This window comes from Drosophila pseudoobscura, chromosome X (genome assembly GCF_009870125.1).
Source record: "Drosophila pseudoobscura strain MV-25-SWS-2005 chromosome X, UCI_Dpse_MV25, whole genome shotgun sequence".
Lineage (NCBI taxonomy): Eukaryota > Metazoa > Arthropoda > Insecta > Diptera > Drosophilidae > Drosophila > Drosophila pseudoobscura.
In genome coordinates, this window is record NC_046683.1 from 53,078,745 (window position 1) to 53,099,845 (window position 21,101).

The window sequence follows — 21,101 nt, forward strand, 5'->3', positions numbered from 1 at the left end:
AACGTGTTGCTGTTGACGGTAGCGGCAGCGGCAGCAGCAGCAGCAGCAGCGATCGCAACTCGCGACACGAGCGAGGCAACAACAAGCACAAGGTTGGAAAGGTGTGTGCGAGAGAGTGTGTGGTGAGAAGAGTGGAGAGGGAGAGTGCTTTGCGGTAGTGGGAGGAGGGGCGGAGGAGCGAAAAAGCAAGTGACGAACTTACGGCCAACAGCAGCAACAGCGGCAGCGGCAACCAGCAACCAACCGGCCCCGCTGCCGCTGCTTGGAGCAGCGCGCATGCCACACACAGTTTAAATATGTGAAATTAGTACAAATCGTGATTTCAACAGCGAACGACGAGCGCCGAACGCCGACGACGACGAAGCGGCGACAAAACGAGCGAGCAGCAACAGCAGCAGCAGCAACAACAGGAACGTGTGTTGGTGTTGGGGATCGTAGCAGCAACAGCAATAGCAGCACGCAAAGTAGCCGCCAGCCGAGTGGCAACAGCAACCGCCGAGTGGCAGCGGCGTCGCACGTAGTGCGGCAACAACAACCACATGCAATAAAACAGCTGATAGCGCAACAGCAGCAACAAATAGAAACGAACACTACAACAAAGCAGCGCGCATTATCAGTCGGGCAACCACAGGTCTCTCAGTCTTCGTCTCCGTCGGCGCGCAAAAAAAGCCCGCCTGCTGCCACCGCTGCAAGCAGCTCAGCACTCACACACGGATAGACGGACACACGGACAGACAGACAGAGAGAGTCGCACACCTTTGCGTTGATTTTGGACGAAGCGACAGCGTTGACGTCGCCAGCCTGCCTGCGCTCGCTCTCCACGCTCACATTCTCGCTCTCTCTCTCTCGCACAAAGTGCAGCTGAGCTGCCGTTTGGACGCGCCGCTGCCTGCTCCCGCTGCCCGCGGCCGCACTTGCCGCTGCTGTTTCCTCTGCCACACCACACCACACCACACACCAGCAGCCGCCAACCGCCAACCACCGCCGCCGCCTCAGTCGAAAGTCAAAAGCAACGTGTTGTGGACGCTTTTTCGTCGTCGCGTTGCGTTCGCCTTTTTTGCTGCTGCCTCCTCTCTCTCTCTCTCTTTCTACTCTCCCACCACCACCTCCTCCAGCCGCAGCAGCAGCAGCAGCAGCCTGCACCTCCTACCCACCTCAGCCTCATTGCACCCACCTCCACCACCGCACCAGCACCCAACCAGCCCCATCATTGAGAACAACCAGCAGCTGCAAGGGGGAGCGGGCACAGGAAAACTTTCACCACGATGTCCAGCAGCGCCGCAGCAGCGCAGCAGCAGTACAAGCTCGATGCCAACTCCAATGCCATAGTGCTGCCTCTGCCGCTGCCACTGGCGCTGCCGCCATCCCCAACACCGACGCCAACACCCGTCGACCGTGTCGAATGGTCGCGCGCCACCATCCTGGGCTTCATCGAGGACTACCGGCGTCAGCGGGTGCTGTGGGACCCCAACACGAAGGGCTACCACATTAAGCAGACGAAGTACGAGGCCCTGAAGCTGCTCAGCGAGAAGTACGGCACGGAGATCCGCTCGATTCGCTCCAAGATCAAATCACTGCGCAGCTCTTTCCACCGGGAGCACGGCAAGGTGCTGAGCGGGCGCAACCGGGGCGTGCTTTACCAGCCCATGTGGTTCGCCTACGAGGCCATCCGCTTCATTCTGGACGGAGAGCGTGACGGTGGCAGTGCGCTGGACGGCGACATAGCCGTAATGACCGTCGATGGAGTCCACTGCGATCCAGACGGGGATACAGAGACGGACGAGAAGCTGGCGCTAATGCACAGCCTGGATCTGGAACAGCTGACGGCTGCGGCGGCGGCCGCGGGAAAGCAGCAACAGGTTGTTGATCAGCAATGCGAGCAGCTCGTCGCCCGCATCGCTTTGGCCGCGGCCGCGGCTGCGGAAGCGGCGAATGCCAGGGATCGCGACCGGGATCTAGAGCGGGACCTCAGTCTGGACAGGGATGTGAATGCTGTTGGCGCCGAGGAAGATCTCGACGAGAGCGGCGATACTGGCGGAGGCTGCCGTCGTCCCCCCTCCTCAGCAACTGTGGTAAGCACTCCCCCCTCTCTCTAACTCTATTGATTTTACATATTTTGCATACACATGTGTCCACTGTTGTATGCATGTACATACATGTGTATGTGTATGTGTAAACTTTTCGTTTGAGCTTTGCATGCGCGCGTGTGCGCGTGTGTGAGTGTGGTTTGACTTGTTTTGCGGCAGCCAGCAGCACACGCGCTGTCGCTGTCGCTGTCTAGCGGTTCCTCAGAAACAGCAGCGAGGCAGAGGCATCGGCGCAACCGGTGGCGCACAGTGGGGCGAGATTTCAATTTCTTCAAACTGTTTCCAAGGGCTCGAGGCTTTCGGTACTATGGAAGCTATGTACATATATAACATTTGATTCTAAATCATGATTTTACTTCAAAGAAGATCACTGTCCGTCTGCATCCAAAGAGATGATGATGTTTTAATTGACAATTCAATTAAAAATTTCCGATTGCTTCATATATACCCATTCATTTACATATGTATGATTTGAAATATACCAAAATATTTACACTTTCCTAGTGCTGATCGCATGGTCCCACTGTGCTTAATCGTGGCTATTGCGTCGCATGCGCTTGAGAAGCTTGTATTGGCGTCAGTCTTCAGTGGTGTGAGTGTCAACTGGCTTTGATTGCGCTGCTGCTGCTGCTGCTTCTGTTGCGACCATCATACAAATAGACACACGTACAACCATACGTGCACGAACAGCATAAATGTATGTGTGTTGCATCAGCCGTAGAAATCGACAGCCCCACGTTTTGCACCGACCCTGCCCCTTTCCCATTTATCACCGCCCTCCCATCCTCTCATCAATGCCTGGCCGCCCCCAAACCGCAGCAGCTCGGCAGCGCAGCAGCAGTTCCAATACAGCAAGTTGCTGGCTGGCTGGACTGCGTTTTGTTGCTGCTGCTTTTTGCTGGTGTTTGCTTTGTGCTTCATTCGCTCATTCGGTTTTTGTTTAATACCCTGCCGCGATAGGTATGTCTGGTCCGGAGCGAAGCTTGCTGCTCAGAGAGGGAGGTGGGACGGATCGATTGAGAACAAACTGAAAGAGCATTCATTATTTTTCCATATATACATATTATGGATAATCCAGTTTTGATTTGTTGTGCTCAACAACGTAGCACAATTCCCATGAGATGGGTATAATTTTTTAATAGGGTATACAAAATTCGATGCCTCTCGAAAAGTTTGTTGCTTCTTGTGTTATTTTCGTTTGATTTTTCGTGTGTTTTGGTTACTCGTCTCACGTCTATCTGTTTTTCTGTCTGTCTGTCTGTCTGTCCGTCTACCCGTTGGTCCACTTCAATGTTGACTTGGTCCCTCTCGATCCGATCCGTCCCGCCCTGCCCCACCGTGACTAATTCAATCGCCAGCGGGCCGACTCTGCGCCACTCGACTCGACTCGTCTCAGACTCGGGCCTCGGGCCCCATCTGTGTGAGCTTTTTCATCTGTGTGCTTTTCTTTATGATTATTCTAATTTGTTTTCTATTTCTCTGTCGCCCTCCCAACTCCGTCCCACCCGACTGGATCTACCTCTGCTAGTATTATTATTATTATTATTCCTTCTTTGTTGCTGTTTGTCTGGCGAATTCTCCGCTAATTCTCTCATTTTTTCTGATCTTTCGCAGACACGTTCCTCCTCCGATTTGGATGGAGAGAATTACTGTAGAATCAGCGCCGAAGATGTGAAAACAGAAATTGTAAGTACCCTCCGATCCGACTGTTAATCGCACTTTAATTGATCTGACAGGTTGAAGTTTTTCTGTGTTTTTGTTTTTTTTTTTGTTTAGAGTAATTTAAACTTGTTTTATGTTAACTTTAGAGTGGCCGTCAAATCAAGTGGGTTCGTGGGAGTAATTAGAGAATATTTGTAGAGTTTTCGAATGGCATGGGATTCCAAAACAATACATTTGGAGATATTGTTGTGTCATTACGAATTAGTTATAATAACATAATGAAAATTATAGATAATTTAAATGGATTTTCCAAAGCCTCCATCTTTCCTTATACATACATGCATATTAATGTTTGTATATATGTACATATGTACCTACTTTCCCAGACATAATCATGACTCGACTTTCGGGCCTTATCAAGGTACGACCTCTACCCCCTTAAACGTAGAGTAGACCTACGGAATGACTGACGATATTATTAGAATATAAAGCGATGCTCATCTGGCGATTAGTTGATGAAATAACCTGACACAGATTTCGTCAGACGCCAATGTCATTGGGTATTTTGATGTATACATATATGCATACGTAGAACAGGTTCCGGTGTTTTCCTCGACAGACCCATCTTTGAATGATGAAACAGGCGCACAGACTTGACTAAGATAGGAAGAGATCTGCCGATTTCCCATTTTATTTAATAAAAAAACCCTCGATGTTTTCGCCTTTTCTACCACAGATAGAGCACGAATCAGAGATGGGGATGCTGGACAGACAGAGCAGTACGCCCTCGCCCATCAACTACTACAAGCCAACGGACCTCACCTACAATCATCGGAAGCGCAAGGCGCTGGACGAGAATGGTGCGGGCGTGGTCCTGGGCATGGAGCATGTCGTGGGGGCCCTGACACTGACGCCCATCAAGACATCGTCGTCGCCGGCGACGGCACAGTCGTTATCGCAGGGCCAGCAGATGAACCACGGCCAGCTCGCGTTTCACGCGCTGCAGCAGCACTTAAACCACAACCACAATTGCAACGGGCAACCGCAGCAACATCAACAACAGCAGCACCAGCACCAGCACCATCAACAGCAACAGCAACAGCAAAATCAAGCGTTGCAGCAACAGCAGCAAAACCAGCAAAAACATTCCACAAACATGGCACAAAAACGTGATCGTGATCGTGATCTCTCAGCGTTGGCAGGAGGCAACACCACCAAAAACAGCAACAACAACAGCAGCAACCACAACGGTTCCAGTTGCCACACCAGCAACACATCCTTGGACCTGCCCACGGGCACGGCCGTAACATCGAGCAACTGCAGCTCCAGCAGCAGCGGTGCCACACCGTCAAAGCAAACCGGGCTGAGCGCCAACCATGCGGATGAGTACGGCGTATTCGGGGAGTACGTGGCCATCACAATCCGCAAACTAAAGACCTCGAAGTCGAAGATAGCCGTAAAGCACCTCATAAATAATCTGCTTTACGAGGCGGAACTCGGTGCCTACGATCAGGGTATACCATCCACCAAGGAGCCGCCGCAGCTGTATAAGATGCAGTAGTAGAGTGTGAACCATAGCCAGTAGTAGTAGTAGTCCAAATGGAGGTTGAAAAAAAGATGATGCAGGGGGATGCAGGACGAGAGGATAGAGAGACAACGCACTAGTCAGCAAAGCAACAAGGGGGGGGGTGGGGAACACCAGAGCCAACAATTCTAAACTGGAAATCAGGGGCGGGGCACATATCGAGCATTTCATTCAGGGAAAACACTTTATCTATCTATCTACACGATATACATATATACACCGATATCTTGGGGATATCGCGAGAGTAAGTCAGTCAATCAATAGGAGAGTGGTGGAGCAACAAACATACCATTAAATAAAATGAATTAATTATAATTGCTTTACGTTAATTGTGTCTTTATACACCATATGAATATACATATGTATATATATATATATATATATATATATGCCTTATTATCATCGTTATTCGATTATATATATATATATACATTTTTTTTTCGTTATTTTTACTTTATTTGATATAAATTTGGCAATAACAATTTGAACTCAGGTGCCTTTATTTTTTTTTTTTAGTCAATTAAGTCTTGTTATCTTATGCATAAATAAAAGCGAAACAGAAACAGAAAAAGAAAAAGAAACAGAAAAGTGCATAACAATTGCAAAAATCTGCATACAACAAATGAAGCCTTAGCAACATGTAAATTTAATTAACTTTTTACCGCATATGCAGCAGAGAGCCATATGTTTAATCCTAAATCTGTAAATAGCCTAAAAGCAAAAACAAACAACAAACACACGAGAGACAAATGGAACATGAAATGTGTAAATCTTAATTTTTTTTTATGCATAACCAATGTGTTTGCAGCAGCCTAATAAATTACGGAAATGTTGAATTTCATTTTGAAAATGATGTGAAATTGGATTTATTCATTTTACGGATGGTAGATGGGGAATTGGGGCTGGGTTTGGGTTTGGGTTTGGGCTTGTGTGATGCCAAATTTGCATATTCATCATGTGCAGCAAATATGTAGCAAGATGCTCGTTCATCATCGGGTGTGAAATCCATGTGGTTCAGTTTTAGAAAGGATACTGTAATAAAACAGGAGGAAAAGTGTGAGGGACACCAGGACACCTTCAACCGTTCTTATAGCCCTATTTTGGGAGGATATCCTCAGAAAGAATTATGTTCAGATGATCTATAACTTAGGTTTTGGTATTAGTTTTTTGTCGATCATCACTTTCTATTTTATTTGTACCTCAAAATGATAAATAAACCCATTGTAATGGCTCATTTTTGATGATATTATTGCGCCTTATTACGAGTTTCAGTTCTATTGAGTAAGCGTTGTAAAAAGAGATCAATTGTTTACCGGTGGTGGAGGGGGTGGGGAGGGGACTGGCTAATTATTCCGACTGTAGGAGCTATTGAGCAACAAGCGCCCAGAACAATGAGGCTCGTTGTTCGCCTTCGATACGGTTATTCATATTCATATCCCCACTCGCACATTCGCTGAGGGTCTCGTCCATAAATCACAAACGCTCTCAACTGTATCAAAGAACTAGGCAATTTTATAGAGGGGGGGGCCCACAAAGCAAACATTAATTGCTAAATAAACAATTCAGAAATATGTATGCATGTATACAGAAAATGGTTAATTCTGCTTTTATGGATCGCCTTAAGCAAATTTTATGCCTAAGGCAATTTGTCTGCGGCAATTAGACTTCATAATATGTAGAAAATAGATTAAAACTAAGGAATGGTTAAGGTATGTAGCTCTCAAGATACTTTTAAAACTATTTTATTTACATTTATAGCTAGGAGAAACCGAAAATCAACAATTCTTAATCAAATATGATCAATTTTTAACACTTACGTGGGGTTTCGCATCAGAAAAAATCAAAGGAGAGAAAGACAGATACATATGTATATTAAAACCTATAGAAGTTATTATTTATTTGTGGAGTAAACATTTACTTTCGAGCACTGCTATCAGTGACATGAAAAGCTCTCGATTTCCGATTTTAGTATTTGGTTTGCTGTCGTTTTCCCATCGAGCTGTGATAAGTGATAAATTACTTCCTTTATAACCGAGAAGTATGTTTACTTGAACCTAATCAGCCGGTGCTAACGACGATAAACAGACTGATAAAATTAAAATTTCTATTGATCTCACATTGATCTAGGTCTTTCACAACAAGCCTTAAAAAACTAGGAAGGCTATGGCTATATTTGGCGTCCAAATGGCTGCTAAAATAATGGTAACATTTCAATAAACATATGATAATGATTCAAACACTTAATCTCCAATCTCCATATAGTCTTTAGTGATAAACACTCCTTTAATCAACAACCAAACACAATGCAAGCAGCAATACCATAAAAATACTTAAAAAAAAGACAAAAATGTAAGTAAAAAATGTATAGATTATAGTTTATATTTTTGGATATAAACGGATCCGAATACTGCCTTTGTGATCCTTTAAATTTCTTGAGGATGACTAGATGACCAGAGGCCTGGCAGGCACTCACTCTAGTCGAGTGGTCGCTGTTCTGCTTCTGCCTTTTTGGTCTCACAGGATCAGTACTGGCCGGACTATATCGCTGAGAAGGTGCTATAACTACATCCAGGTTGATTCCAGAGCCCAAGGCAAGGTATTCGCCGTGGGAGCCAAGCCCAGTTATGGGTTTATTCTTCTTTCAAAACATAGTAAACTTAAAGCCCAGATGACTGATCCACCAGTAAACGTTCTATTTCTGTTCTTGACAGTTTTTTCGACGTGTTATTGAAGTCTGATCTGCTTAAAACTGATAGGTAGAGGGTAAATCGTAATTGAGGTATCCTTTCCCATGAAGCGGGAACGGAAAAGTCCATCAATAGTTGAAATTATCTTAATTTTCACTCCATACCCATCTGCAACTTCCAATACCCATAGGCCATCACCGAACCCAATGCCTTTCCTAGTAATTATAATCTTACAAGAGTACAAACTCCAATTTGCATCAATGCTTGAAGATGGTCGCCCAACTGTCTGAAATATGCCGATTACGGGCTTCGTCCAATAATAGCTGCCTGCCTCTAGGGCATCCTGCTGGAGATACTATGACATAGTACATAGTACAAGTACTACAAACATATGTATATATATAGTGAAGCCCGTAGCTTCTCTGTGATTCCGCCTCTTTGTCTATAAGTATCTGGCCACACACTGATGTGCTGTAGTTGTAGTTTTATCGCAACTTTTGCGAGTACAGAGTAATCATGGCAAGCAAATATCAATCATGTTCATACAGTCACATACTTAGTATATATGTATATATATGTACATATGTATCTATGCACATGTTTACTCGTATATCAGAGCTGATGTTTGCTTTCCGATATATATATGTACAACGACGACGACGACGACAACCCCAAGTTCAGTTCGTAGAATTTTCAGAGTTTTTCTACGAACCAAACCCATCGTCGATTCTGATTCCGATCCAGCAACGACGTGCTCTGCCTCTCTGGGGCAGGCGGCAGCCAGCGCTGCTTCGATCGTCTGCCACTTGGACCCAACTTTGGTCTCGTCGGAGGAAGAAGGGGTACGGTGCGGCACGTTTGAGTGCCAGAGCATAGCACACTGGTGGCCTGATGCAGGGGGTCGGTTCGGCTTTTGCCATCTGGGAATGACGCAATGTTTTTGAAAACACATCAACACCAAAGTTGTTGGCTGTCGGTCTGTCGGTCCGTCGGTTGCTGTCGCTGGCCTGGCTGTTGTTCGCTTTTTGTTTTGTTTTGCTCGTTGCGTTTCGTTTCGATTCGCTTGGAGAAATCAACAACAGCCGCGATTACAATTGTTAATCTATATAGTATAGCATACACCATGCCTACTTATATGTATGTATGTCGGACCATCTATACAGAAACTAATGATAAATTCTAGCAGCGTGCTTAACTCCTAAATGGAACTGACAGCTGAGCTTATGTTTCGGGTCTAGAGATATGGGCATGGACGGGGTCTTGGGTTCGTGGCACATCGGTTCCACCGTAACAATGACAACTCTGAAAAGTCGAGCTACTGCATGAAGGCGAGTGAGCCGGGGGTTGGCATAACATTTCGGGATCTTCCATGGCTCACGAACCCATCTCAAATGGTTGTGTTACTGCTGATTCTTGTAGCTGTTGGACTGCCTTATACAGATTCCATAAACTTCAGATATATATATTTCTATATTCTTCTATATAGGTTTTTCAGTTGTACAGCTCTCTCTCTCTCTCTCTCTCTCTCTCTTTTGGTTAACCTTTGCCCGTATTCTTATCTGATTAAGCAAATTTGGCCATATATCTAATGTTTTTCTATCGCTGGGAAAACGGGTTTTCCACTTGGTAACAGCAATCGCCTTTCTATGCGCTTCACAAATGTTGCACGTAAGCGGTCTGTTGCTGTTATCTCTGTTATCCCCTTTTCTGTTACTTTTATCTATTCTCTTCCTCCTTCCTATTGCTCGGCTGCTTTGGGGGCCCCCCTGTCAACAATCAACAGTTTGCCATAAATTATTTTTGCAAAATGCTCAGGCTCCAATGCGACCCCAGGGAGACACACTCACTCGCATGTGTGTACACACACTGAATGATAAGCTGTGGAGCACATGAACATACACATACACATAGACATAGAAATGCATGTATATGTATATATGTATGGTCCCATTGCGATTGTCGCGCAATCGAGCGTTGAGCAAGTCCCAATGCAGCCCCAGCCGCCCCCTCCCCCCTCCATTACAGCACCAGTCGCGTAACCCGTTCCCTTTGTTCCTTCGAAGAATATTGTATTGTAAGTGCTAGTATTCGCAAGATACAGATAAGAGCAACAAATACTTGGAGGAGGAAGCCAGTGCCATACCAGGCCAGGCATGGAGGAGCCCTGCATTTGTCGTTTCTGTGTTGGGCAAGGTTCGAAAGTGTTGTAAATCAATTAGGAAAAGCCTTCGGAGCAGGCAGGCCAGCCAGCCAGAAAGTAAGTCAGCTTACTGCGTCGTTCCAGCAGAGCGAAGGACTGTGGCATGCACCTCCCTCCGTACCTCCGTCCCATCTACCATTATGATTTATGGCAAAACAAAATGCACAAATGCTGTTCGATTCGGCCTGGGATTGCATCTCCGGGTCGTAAATTACGGACGGACCATCCGGCATAGGGAGGGGCGGGAGTGGGGCGCAAAGCTAATTTGTTGCCCTAATGGGACTCCGATCAGGTGCACAGCCAGCCATTCAGTTGGACGGTGGGGGGCCCACTATTGTGGGTGGAACTAGTTTCAGGTTTCTCTCTGGCTGTCCATCTCGATACAATCATAAATAAACGGGCGGGGCGGGGCGGGGATGGTGGAAAATTGCCATTTATTACCAAAATGCTGACACGTTTAAGATTTCTTCGAGATTTCCCATTCTCCATGAATTATGTATCCGGTTTATGTACAAGTTTCTTTCAAGACACTTCATTTGGGTCCCCAAACAGAACCCACACATCGCCCATTTACTCGTTCGTGTATCAATATTAATTTAGGTAATTTGTTTGAACATTTTATGTCAAGCAATTACAAAATCATTTGCTGAAAATGCCAATAAACACTGACCAAAAATTGGTTGCCAAAAATGGGAGTCGCATTTCCAATTAAATTCTGTTAAATATGTGATTGAAAGTATTATTTTTTTTTTTTTGGCCATACTCCAGTTTGGTCCCATAAATTAGTACTGAATGAATAATTCAAGTAAAAATATACTCAGAGCCAGCCTCAGGGCATTTCTGGCATGAATCCTAAGGTAGGATTCATGTTAGGACATAATTTTGGAAATATAATAAAAAATAATACTTAGAGAACAGTATTTGCTGCAAAAGTCTGTAGGAAATTATGTATATTTCTACGAAGGACTATAGTAATAGGGGTATAGGGGTTTTGATAGTATTTAGCCATTACTTATAAATGAAATTAAATGCTAAACTATCGAAAGCCTTACCAAATTCCCGCAATTAAAGTTTCGTATGTTTCGAAATTTTCATCAATGTATATATTTTTTTATTTCAAATTATTTGTATTTAGTTTGAAAAATCTTGATAAATCTTGAAAGAAAAATAAAAACAAGTATTTCACTTAAGAAAATTAAAAAAAGAAAACAAATACGATAAAAGTATGCCGTTTCTATTATTTTTTTCCATGGCTGTAATTAAAACATTTACTAGAACATTTCACATTAAAAATTGTTAACTACCGACTGCCCTTTAGAGTGGGCTAAACCCGACTTTAGGGGCATAAAGAGAACTCCTAAAAGATATATTCCTAGTTACAAATTTTTTGAATTTACTTATACTTTAATTTCCCAGTCAGATATTAATTTTCGTGTGGAACAAAGGTTCCACTCAACTCTTCTGCATCTTCGTTTCCCGCAGCTGTCGTCTCGTCTCGTTTCGTTATTAATAATAACCTACAACAGCAACAAAAATCACTGAAAAAAAAATATGAAAAATAATTAAAAACCTATTAAAGTCAGGAGGCTAACGAAAAAAAAAAAAAAAAAAAAAAAAAAAAAATGGCCAAGAGAAAAACAACAAAAGTGAGCAGCGCAACAAAAGTGAACAATAACGAATGGAGAACAGTCAAATCAAATTACCCAAAATATAAAGACGGGGGCAGAGTGGAGAGCAGGGAGCAGAAAATAATAAAAAATCATTAAATGCACGAAATGGCAGAGAAATGTGCCATGGCCATTAAGAATTATATGCCCAAATAAAAAGAGAGCCCCGAGAGTCGGGCTGGGAGTAATTATTATGCGAAGATCACGTATTCGCATTTTGCAAAATACATGGGGCAGGGATCCACAAGGATGGGGCGGGGGGCCTATGGGCGGGGGGAGTGCGCGAGTATGCAGGCCACAATAGAAGGACGACGATTTATGCGACCAGACACTGTGGAAAGAAATAAAAACATAAAGGCAGCCTCAGAGGCAGGACAACAGGAGGAGTCGAAGACCTGAGTACCCTATATAGAGATTTATGGAATTTTTATACAATACAAAAACTGTAAGGAACGAAATAAGTTTAAGACCATGAGGTAGAAAGATTTTTTGATCTATTACCTTCTTTGAAATTCTTCTAAAATTCTTCTAGGGATGAAATCTCTAGAAATCCCTACAGTACACTATTCTATAAAGTATACCCAACATGTACGAGCAAAACTTATAGTAATCGTATACTAAAGGCATTGGCCCGAATACAAGTAAAATAACCCATGAGGCTCTTAATGATAGTCTGAAATATGGCTATTACCTCACAACTCCTCCACTATCTACCCTTTGCTAGGGTATCAAATCATAAAGCCAAAAACAGAACCGAACGGAGCGGAATGGACCGCTAAATGCTAAATGTGTAGCAAACAAAAACAAAACCGTGCCTGTTTGTGCATGTCTGACTCTGTATTTCGTCCGTGTGTGTGTGTGTGTGTGTGTGTGTGTGTTGGCCAAAATAAATTTCAATTTTGGTTTTTTGTCCTCGTTCATCTTCATCTCCATCTCCATCTCCATCTAAACACTCCAACACCTTGCACCATCTCCAACAGAGTGCTCCTCCAGGCTTCGCTTCCATTTTGAGCCTCGTCAGCCCCCCTCACACCCAGTAATTGGCTCAAATTACAGAAACTCAACCTCCGCCACCCCCCCACCATCCATGACCACAAAAGCAGTCGGTCCCAGACCCAGTACCGGCTCAAACCCATCCCCAGTGCCACTACCAGCTCCATGCAACAGAGCCGTCCCGTCCCGTCCCGTCCCGATCCGTCCACGACTCTTATTATTGTCATGGCACACAATATTGTTTCCAAAAATGAAACGAAACGAAACAAATACGTGACCAGAAATTAAAGAAAAAAATAATAATCATAAAGAAGGAACCCGTGGCGGAGTGGTGGAGAGGAGAAGCCCAGAAATATACATATACTCGTATAAAGCCGAAACTACGCCAGTCCCCCAGTCCCCACCGAAAAACTGTGCAAAATAAAATAAGGAAACAGCAGAAATCGCGTTGATTTGAATTTTAAAATTTTTCATGGCATTTGTTTTGTTTGCACTGCCAGCTCCCCCCATCCCCCATCACCCATCCCCTCTACCCAACTGCCTCCCCTGCACTGCTCCCACCATCGCTGCTGTTCAGTTTTGTGGTCTGCCAACTTTGTTTCAGATACAGTGGGGCCCATGACACTCCATATGGTCTAGAGATGGTGGTTGAAGTAGAAAAGAAAAAGGAAGTCCTTTCCCCAATGGAAAAATTTTTCCTATTTTTACAAGAACATACATAAGTCATTAGAAAAGACCATTTTTCGTTTAAGAAATTGTGAAAAATATTTCAATAACATTTTGCATATAAGACTGGGCCAATCTAATAGAAAATTGATTCATTTACCGGATAAAATTATGTCTTTTTTGAAAATCGCTATGGAACAAGCTCTTAAAACATCAGTAACATCACTTTACGTATATTATTTACATATGTAATGTAGGGATAATCTTAGCCTTTATATATACGAAAGTTTAGCCGATAGCACAGGCTATGGATGTTATACTATAAGATATAATTGGAGAAGTTTTAGTCCTGGATAGAGATAATATTCTAAACACAAAGGTGGACGAAGTAGATAGATCATATCTCGATGAATTGGATTGCAGAGAAGACTACAATTAACACCAGAGAGTATGTACAATCTAAATAATATTATCCCAAAGAATGTGTCAATGGAGCTTCCATTTTATAGAGTAGGTATCCTCCCCCATTTCCATTTTGGTTTAGCTTTTCTTGGGTATATTTTTCGTTAGCTCAACCACTGTGCCCATTGGTAATATCTATGGCTATCACTAAAAAAGTTTTACACTGCCATTTGCTGTCATTGTTGCTGGTTTCGTTTCGTTGTTGCTTTCTGCCATTTGGTGGCAGCAACTTTGCAGCAGCAGCAACACCAACAAAGCCCCACACAGCCACAGAGTCCAACTGGAAGCCGCAACAAAGTTGCAAGCAGCGGAGCCCCACAGCAGACCTTATGCCTTATGTAAATTGTAAAAAAAAAAATTGATAATGAAACTTTTCAACGCAATAAATAATAGCTGACAAGGGACGGCAATCGTCGAAATAGAGAGAGAGCGAGAGAGAGAGAGAGAAGAGGCGAGGGAGCGAGAGGAAGCAATAAAGGAAAAGCCTGAAATTCTACGTTTATTATTGATTTCGTGTTGAATTTTTGATTATTTCTAAAAATATTACACGAATGGTAAAAAGGTGGCGCCGAAGGTGGGGATGGGCCCTCCGCCCAACGAATACAGCTCTGCCCCGCGGACACGGCACGTGCGATATGATGTCGAATCGTCGTCTAGGTCAAGTTTTTGAGCATACTTATTATAAGTGAGCATACTACACGGCAGACAACACACCTCAACAAATATTAGAAGTACGATACAGTATATCTTCCGACTAGCAGATACCTTCTACATATTTATGGAACTTGATCTGTGGAGCTGCCATAGGGAACCAAAAAATGGACTAGAATAGCGTTTTTGAAGAGGCTCAAAAAATTACTTCAAGAAGTTTTTACATGAAGAAACATAAAATAAGATCTTAATGGTTCTGTTTGTGTTCTTCTGGCTTTAGAAATGACTTTTAGAGGTTTTTGAATATAGAAAACTAGGGGGCAATCCCCGACGACCCAAAACTTAAACTTAAACATTTAATAAGACATTGAAATATATAGAAAATATAGCAGAAAATACCTAAGGAAGGAAGGAATCGTTCGTGTCAAAAGGAACTATAAAAAGACATACTCTAGTGCCGTAATCGTACCCTGTATTCATGGCAAAGCCCACCACACGCTTAAAAATATTTCTTTATGATTTTATTTATATTTTTGCGCTCTCGTTTTCGCGAGTTTTTTTCGAGACATAAAACTGAAAAATAAACACGCATAAAAAATAACAAGAAAACGAAAAAGAAGTATAAGTATAAGTATAAGTAGAAGGAGAAGAAGCGAATGAGATACAGCAACAACAAAAATTGCTATGCAAATAAAGAATAAGAATATGGCCTCCCTCTGCTCTATGCCTACACCCCCGAAAACCCCTTTGGGGACAGAGTGGGTAAACAAACACTCCTCGTACACCTCTCACACCTGGCACCACTCTCACACTCCCCTCAGCTCCCCTTCCCCCCACCCCACCAATCCACAACACACACAGGCACAGAGATAGATGCTTATGAGTTCCATGGGGTAATGGAAAAAGGTGTGCCCCGACAATGTCGTAGTCTCTCTGTCAGCGAAGACGGGACGGTGCGGAGCGGGGGTTCGGTTCGGTTCGGTTCGGTTAGGAGATGGAGGTCTCGCCGACGCGCAATAAAAAAATATTCTAAGGCAGACCCAAAACAGAGAAAAAAAAAAACTGACAAAAAACAAAGTTACAAACAAAAAACTATAAACAACAAAAAGTCATCAAAGTCGAGTTTCGGTTTCAGTCGCGCTGATAAATGTCGTATACCCTTTGCTCTGAGAGATACAAAAAAAAAAAAAATAAAAATAAAAAACCTTACATAAAGAAAAACCCAAAGAAAAACACTTTCGTTTCCTTTCCCAATTGGATTTAAGAATATTCAAAAATTCAATTATAAGGAGAGCAAAAAGGTGGAAGGTGGCAAGATGTGTGGCAGGCTGGGTGGAAGGGGTGGTAAGGGAAGGGATTATGCTTGGGGGATCACAAATGTGAATTGAAAACTTTTCTTTCACTTTGCATAAATACATATCTGAGGCTCTTAGAGGATATAGCCCTGGGTTCCATTTGCAAAATTAAATTCATTGCATCGACTTAAACTTTATTTCAAATGGGATTTAATCTGCTCTTTGGTTGCTCTTTAATGTTTGTTTAACCTTTAGAATTTCTTTGAGTTGATTTGACTATTATTCAGTTCTTATTTGTATATAAACACCCTTCTCCGTCTGCCGCATAAAAAGAAACTCAGAAAGACAGGGCTATTAAGCTAAGGATATGTACCTCATATGTATGTAATTGTCCTTTAGACCCTTGAAAGTCAAGGAAACTTTATGTCATACCAGTCATAATCATAACACCGTAATACCTATACAATTACGACGTACCTTGTTACGCATATTTGAAATCGAGCGCAGAGTGAGCGAGAAAAAAAAAACCGAAATGTTCGGATCTGACACAGTTAAAACTAAGTTCAATATGATGAAGAAGCTGAATCGCTGACTCGAACTGAACGAACGAAAGGAATACCGAATCCCAACGAACCGATTCGGTAGCCTGTTCAGGCAGGGCTCGGACCCGTCTTATCCTACCATATCCTCCATATCATTTCACACACAATCAATCCTCTATACCCCGCCTGCCCAATCACAACCGCGTAGGGTATTCGCCTGCCATAACTAGGCTTCACCCACAATCGAAAATTGAAATTGAAAATGAAACGACACAAAAATGTTTTGCATAAAATAAAACTATAAATTGTGTCTGGCTCGAAAATTGGAAAAATAACAAAACAAAACAAAACAGAACAAGAACACCTAAAAACCTAAACAAAAACCTAATAAAAAATAAAAATAAAAAAAAAAACGAGTAGAAAAAAAGAAATCGACTTGAAGCATTGCACGACGACAACTCATAAATATTCAAATTTCAGGCTGTTCTTCTTGTTGTTGCGTCTGTCTGGGGCCTGTGGTATTCTGTAGTTGCATTCTACGACTATAGTTGTGTGTGTGGCCATTTCAGAGATACTCGTACCCGCACTCGTACTCCTGCTCGTGTTCTGTCCAAGTGTCGTCTGACAGCGCAGAGTGTGTGCGTGCTTGTGTGTGCTGTGCTGTGCTGTGCTGTGCTGTGGGGTATTTAAAATTTTTATTGATTACGTCTGTAAACAAATAGTTAAAATCGTAAACTCAATTGCAAATATTTACTCTCGACTCTTGAGGCGACGGGCACAGATCTGAATACTGATGCGATACCTGCGAGTGCTAGAATACCCATTCAGGCGGCGGGCCGGGCCCACACCCTAGGCAGCGACTCCGAGATGCCCGATTCTATCGATCTCTCTGCGTAACCCGCCCAGCTCTCGGCAGACCCTACCCCGCCCCCGAACACCTCCGGTATTATCGCAAACTATTGAAATTCACACGTCTCGTCTGGTTGGGCCTGTTCCTGTTGCGATTCGTTACGTATGAGATCTATCGAACGATTGTCTAGCCGTCTCGATCGTAAAGTACGATTCTAAAATGCAACAACAACAGATCTGAAATCTCTGAAATAGAAACTGGGGAGAAGGCATTGAGCATTGAGCAGCAGACCGTGTGTCGGGATCGATTCGCATTAGGGGTCCATTGGACCGGCCGAGGCTGAGGCTGTCACTGGGGCTGCGACTGGGGCTGAGGCTGCTGCTTGTAAATTGCTAATTTACTTGAGGTATCTAGAGTCTCTAGCGGATTGCAGGGTGTGGCCGTCAGACTCTGGGGTGCAATTGATTGATCATTTGAATCATGATTAAGTTGTGAATGCAATCAAACCGTTATATTATATTGGGAAGCAGCCGAAGCATCGATAGATTGTTTGTGATCGCAAGAAAATAGCCCCTAAGTCCCTCTTTTTGACAAAGAGATCGTACTAGATCAATCTATTGTTCATTGATTGAAACGAGCATGTTTTGATCCTTTAAGGCCAAGATCGCAAAAGGCGTTTCTGGTAAAGATCGCTTTAAGATAGATATACATATGTATGATATATTGACTTACAGAAGTTCCCCAAATTGATACCTCATATTGTTTTTCATCTCTCGCACCCTCTAAACGGTAATCAATATACATTAATCGATCCACTGATGATTATCCTGAACCCGTTCCCCTTGAAGTTGCGGCTGCTTCGCCTCGTGTGTGCCACATAAACGGCTCCACGGCCCACAGTCGGCGCCGACGAGAGCACATTAATTGCCACAATGTTCTATAAATGTCCCATGGGGCTCTCGCCCCCCCCAGCCAGCTACAAGCAGCGGTGCGGTCTGTCTGTGGCTCACATGTAACTCAATTTGCATTTATTCATATTAATAATATTATATGCCATATTGTTCAACGCTGACTGCAGTTGAGACTTCGACGGCGACGGCGACAGCGGCAGCGACGGCAGCAGCGATTGCAGGCAACTTTGGCTGCATCGAAATTTAAATATTTAATTTAACAAGTTTTTCAATTAAATTAATAATGCAAATTGTTTGCTCCGCTGACTTTTTCCTGACACTCGCCTTGGTCCGAGCACAGCCAGAAGGCGGGGTAAGAAGAGGGCACGGGTGGGGGAAAGTGCTGCGACTTTTGGGCCAGGATGGAGTTACGCATTCGACGGGGCGGCCCTTTGTTGAGCAACAAGTAAACATAATTAAATATCTGAGTAAGCTGCGAATAAACAAAGAGAGGGACGAAAACTTTATGCCGAAGAATGAATGAAAACCCATGAATACTCTATAAACAAGAAATCATCATCTAATATTTGAACTTACTTTGAACTTGGATCCGTGCCGATGAGTAAGCCCCCCATCAATGGTTCTGTTGGTTTCTTAATTCCCAGGTAGCTCCACTTTTCCTGATGCGTAACACACACCAATTGACTCCTGTTTGAATTCGAGCGCATGGCAATGCTATCCATAGAACCAATCAGCACTTTCGGATGAGCGTGTTAGAGAAATCAAAACTCCAAGATACTGGAGTATACTTTATACTTATTATAAAGTATTATCTCAATGTCTGTGTGTCGCAATGCCTCTGCTTTAATGAATACTCGACTATACCCAAGACTGTGAGGGTATGAAAAACGGACATTAACAAGTTGAGAGCTTAATTTATTTGTAGGTCATTTTCATGTAATGTAAATGCAAACTGCAAACTGCAACAAAAACAGCAGCAGCAGCAGATACATCGGAGCAGCCAGCGTCGGCCATCGTCATCATCAGCGTTGCCGTAGTCGCCGCCAGCGCCTTTGCCATGGCAGAACAATCATAAAACAAGTAAGAAGTACGGGATAAACGTTAAGACTTCAAGATACCCGATATAAAGGAACCAATAAGGAGACTTAAAAGATGGACATACTATTATTACCATTCTCCATTCATAGTTTAATCGATTTATTACGGCTGTCATTATCAGATTGCGATAGTTTTATTGTGGATTGTAAGATGGTACAGGGATGGCATCTCTAGGAAGATAGAGGGATGGTTCCTGCTCCTAGTTCCCTAATGTTGCACAGATACAATATACCCTTGAACTCTAGAATTAACGGGTGTTAAAACAAATCAGCAAACAGCTAAAATAATACCCAGTACTCATGTTCTCTTGAGTACGCGACAGCGACAACAGTCCCACGGGCGGACGGACGGGCTAGACTAACTATATGAGACATTTTTATATGGGGAGTCCGTGTCAGCGCCGTTTGCAAATTAGTTATGTAAGAGAGTTATGACAACAAGAACCAGACACAAAAACAACATCCATCCCATCCCAAACATACACCGGAGTACGAGCACGAGAGTACGAGTGTTTTTGTTGTCATGGAAGGTTAAGAAGTTGACATTTGAGGCGTTTCAGTGCTAGAAACTGGCAATGAGCTGCAAAATGATGAGCCTTTTAGGACCTTAAAACATAGAAGCATGCATATACATATGTACATACTTTCAGAATATATAGTCTATATAGTATGAAAGCAGACAGCTTAGACAGCTCAGACAGCAAAACATCTCCAGCTCTTATCTTATCTGGGCCGACTTTGGCTGTCACTATTTGACCAAATAAGTGTATAAAACTTGTAGTCTCAAGTGAAAGCAATTGGACAGTTGTTATCTGTGAACCAAATCGCTATAGAGGTAGGTATATTCCAGTTTTTCTATCTACGGAATCAAGGCTGCGGATCCGACCTTGGCTGTTGGCCGTCTGGGGGAAAATTGCATTACACTTTTGTAATATGAGGTATAAATAATTGTCTGGTTGATAACTGTAGACTATCTTAATGTTCTTTATTCCGTTAAGAGCTGAGTTGAGTATTATAGCGTATACCTTAACCATCCTTCTGTTTCCTTAGCTTTCTTCCCAAGGTTCTCTTTACACTTTCTACAAAAACGTAAGCTTCAAATTCTGTTTATATGCTTCCATTGCCATTTCTCATTTCACCTCAATAGACGAAACCCAAGAATCCCAGCAAGTGTAAACCGAAAATGATCTCTTTCTCCTTCCCGAATCAGCGACGATACAGCACTTGTCTGGCTTCCCAGTGAGTGATCATTGATCAGTGATCACAACATTGCTTCCGTTCGATAATAGTACTCTGCCTATTTAAGCATTTCTCTGGCATTGGAACCGCCTGATTGATTGGGCAAACAACAACAGTCTGTCTGCCTATCAAGTGTCTTGTTTGTGGATCTCGTCGTCGAGTGAGTTGGATTCAAATGAATTTTGCTATTTTCCTGCGAGTGATCATACGAATAAATTCTTTGGCTATCGATGTTGACCGAATTCTTTTCGTATTTTCGGCATAAACAAAAATTCTGGCGAAGACCGAACGTCTAGAAAGAGAGGCCATCGATAAGGTTTTACAATCGCTGGCTGTTAGAAGAGGCTGATAAGAAATGGCCAGGCCATCAAACCATCAGACCATCGAACCCCGTTGGCCAACTGAATGAGCGTTACGTGGGGCTTGGGCGAGAAATCGCACTCGAATCGGGTCTAGAGTGGTTCTATTTAAAAGTCTATCATCTAGTATATAATTTACTGTCTGGGG

At 43.2% G+C, this 21,101-nt stretch overlaps 1 protein-coding gene and 1 long non-coding RNA gene across 3 annotated transcripts; one reads left to right on the top strand and one right to left on the bottom strand.

Moving 5' to 3' along the window:
* The first annotated feature begins 279 nt into the window (after window positions 1-279).
* Window positions 280-5,657, top strand: Dyro (Dpt-YFP repressor by overexpression). Its single transcript, XM_033382117.1, has 3 exons — window positions 280-2,072; window positions 3,702-3,773; window positions 4,486-5,657. Exons 1-3 carry the CDS (start codon window positions 1,266-1,268, stop codon window positions 5,308-5,310), a joined length of 1,704 nt encoding a protein of 567 aa, XP_033238008.1. The 5' UTR covers window positions 280-1,265; the 3' UTR covers window positions 5,311-5,657.
* A 12,790-nt stretch (window positions 5,658-18,447) lies between these two features.
* LOC26532545 (uncharacterized) lies at window positions 18,448-20,594 on the bottom strand. Of its 2 annotated transcripts, XR_004470429.1 has the most exons (4): window positions 20,495-20,594; window positions 20,000-20,434; window positions 18,835-19,935; window positions 18,448-18,759 (listed from the first exon to the last, which is right to left on the bottom strand). It is a non-coding gene; the product is annotated as an uncharacterized lncRNA (long non-coding RNA). The 2 variants fall into 2 exon arrangements; XR_001453222.2 differs by having other exon boundaries at window positions 18,835-20,434.
* Window positions 20,595-21,101: the final 507 nt, after the last annotated feature.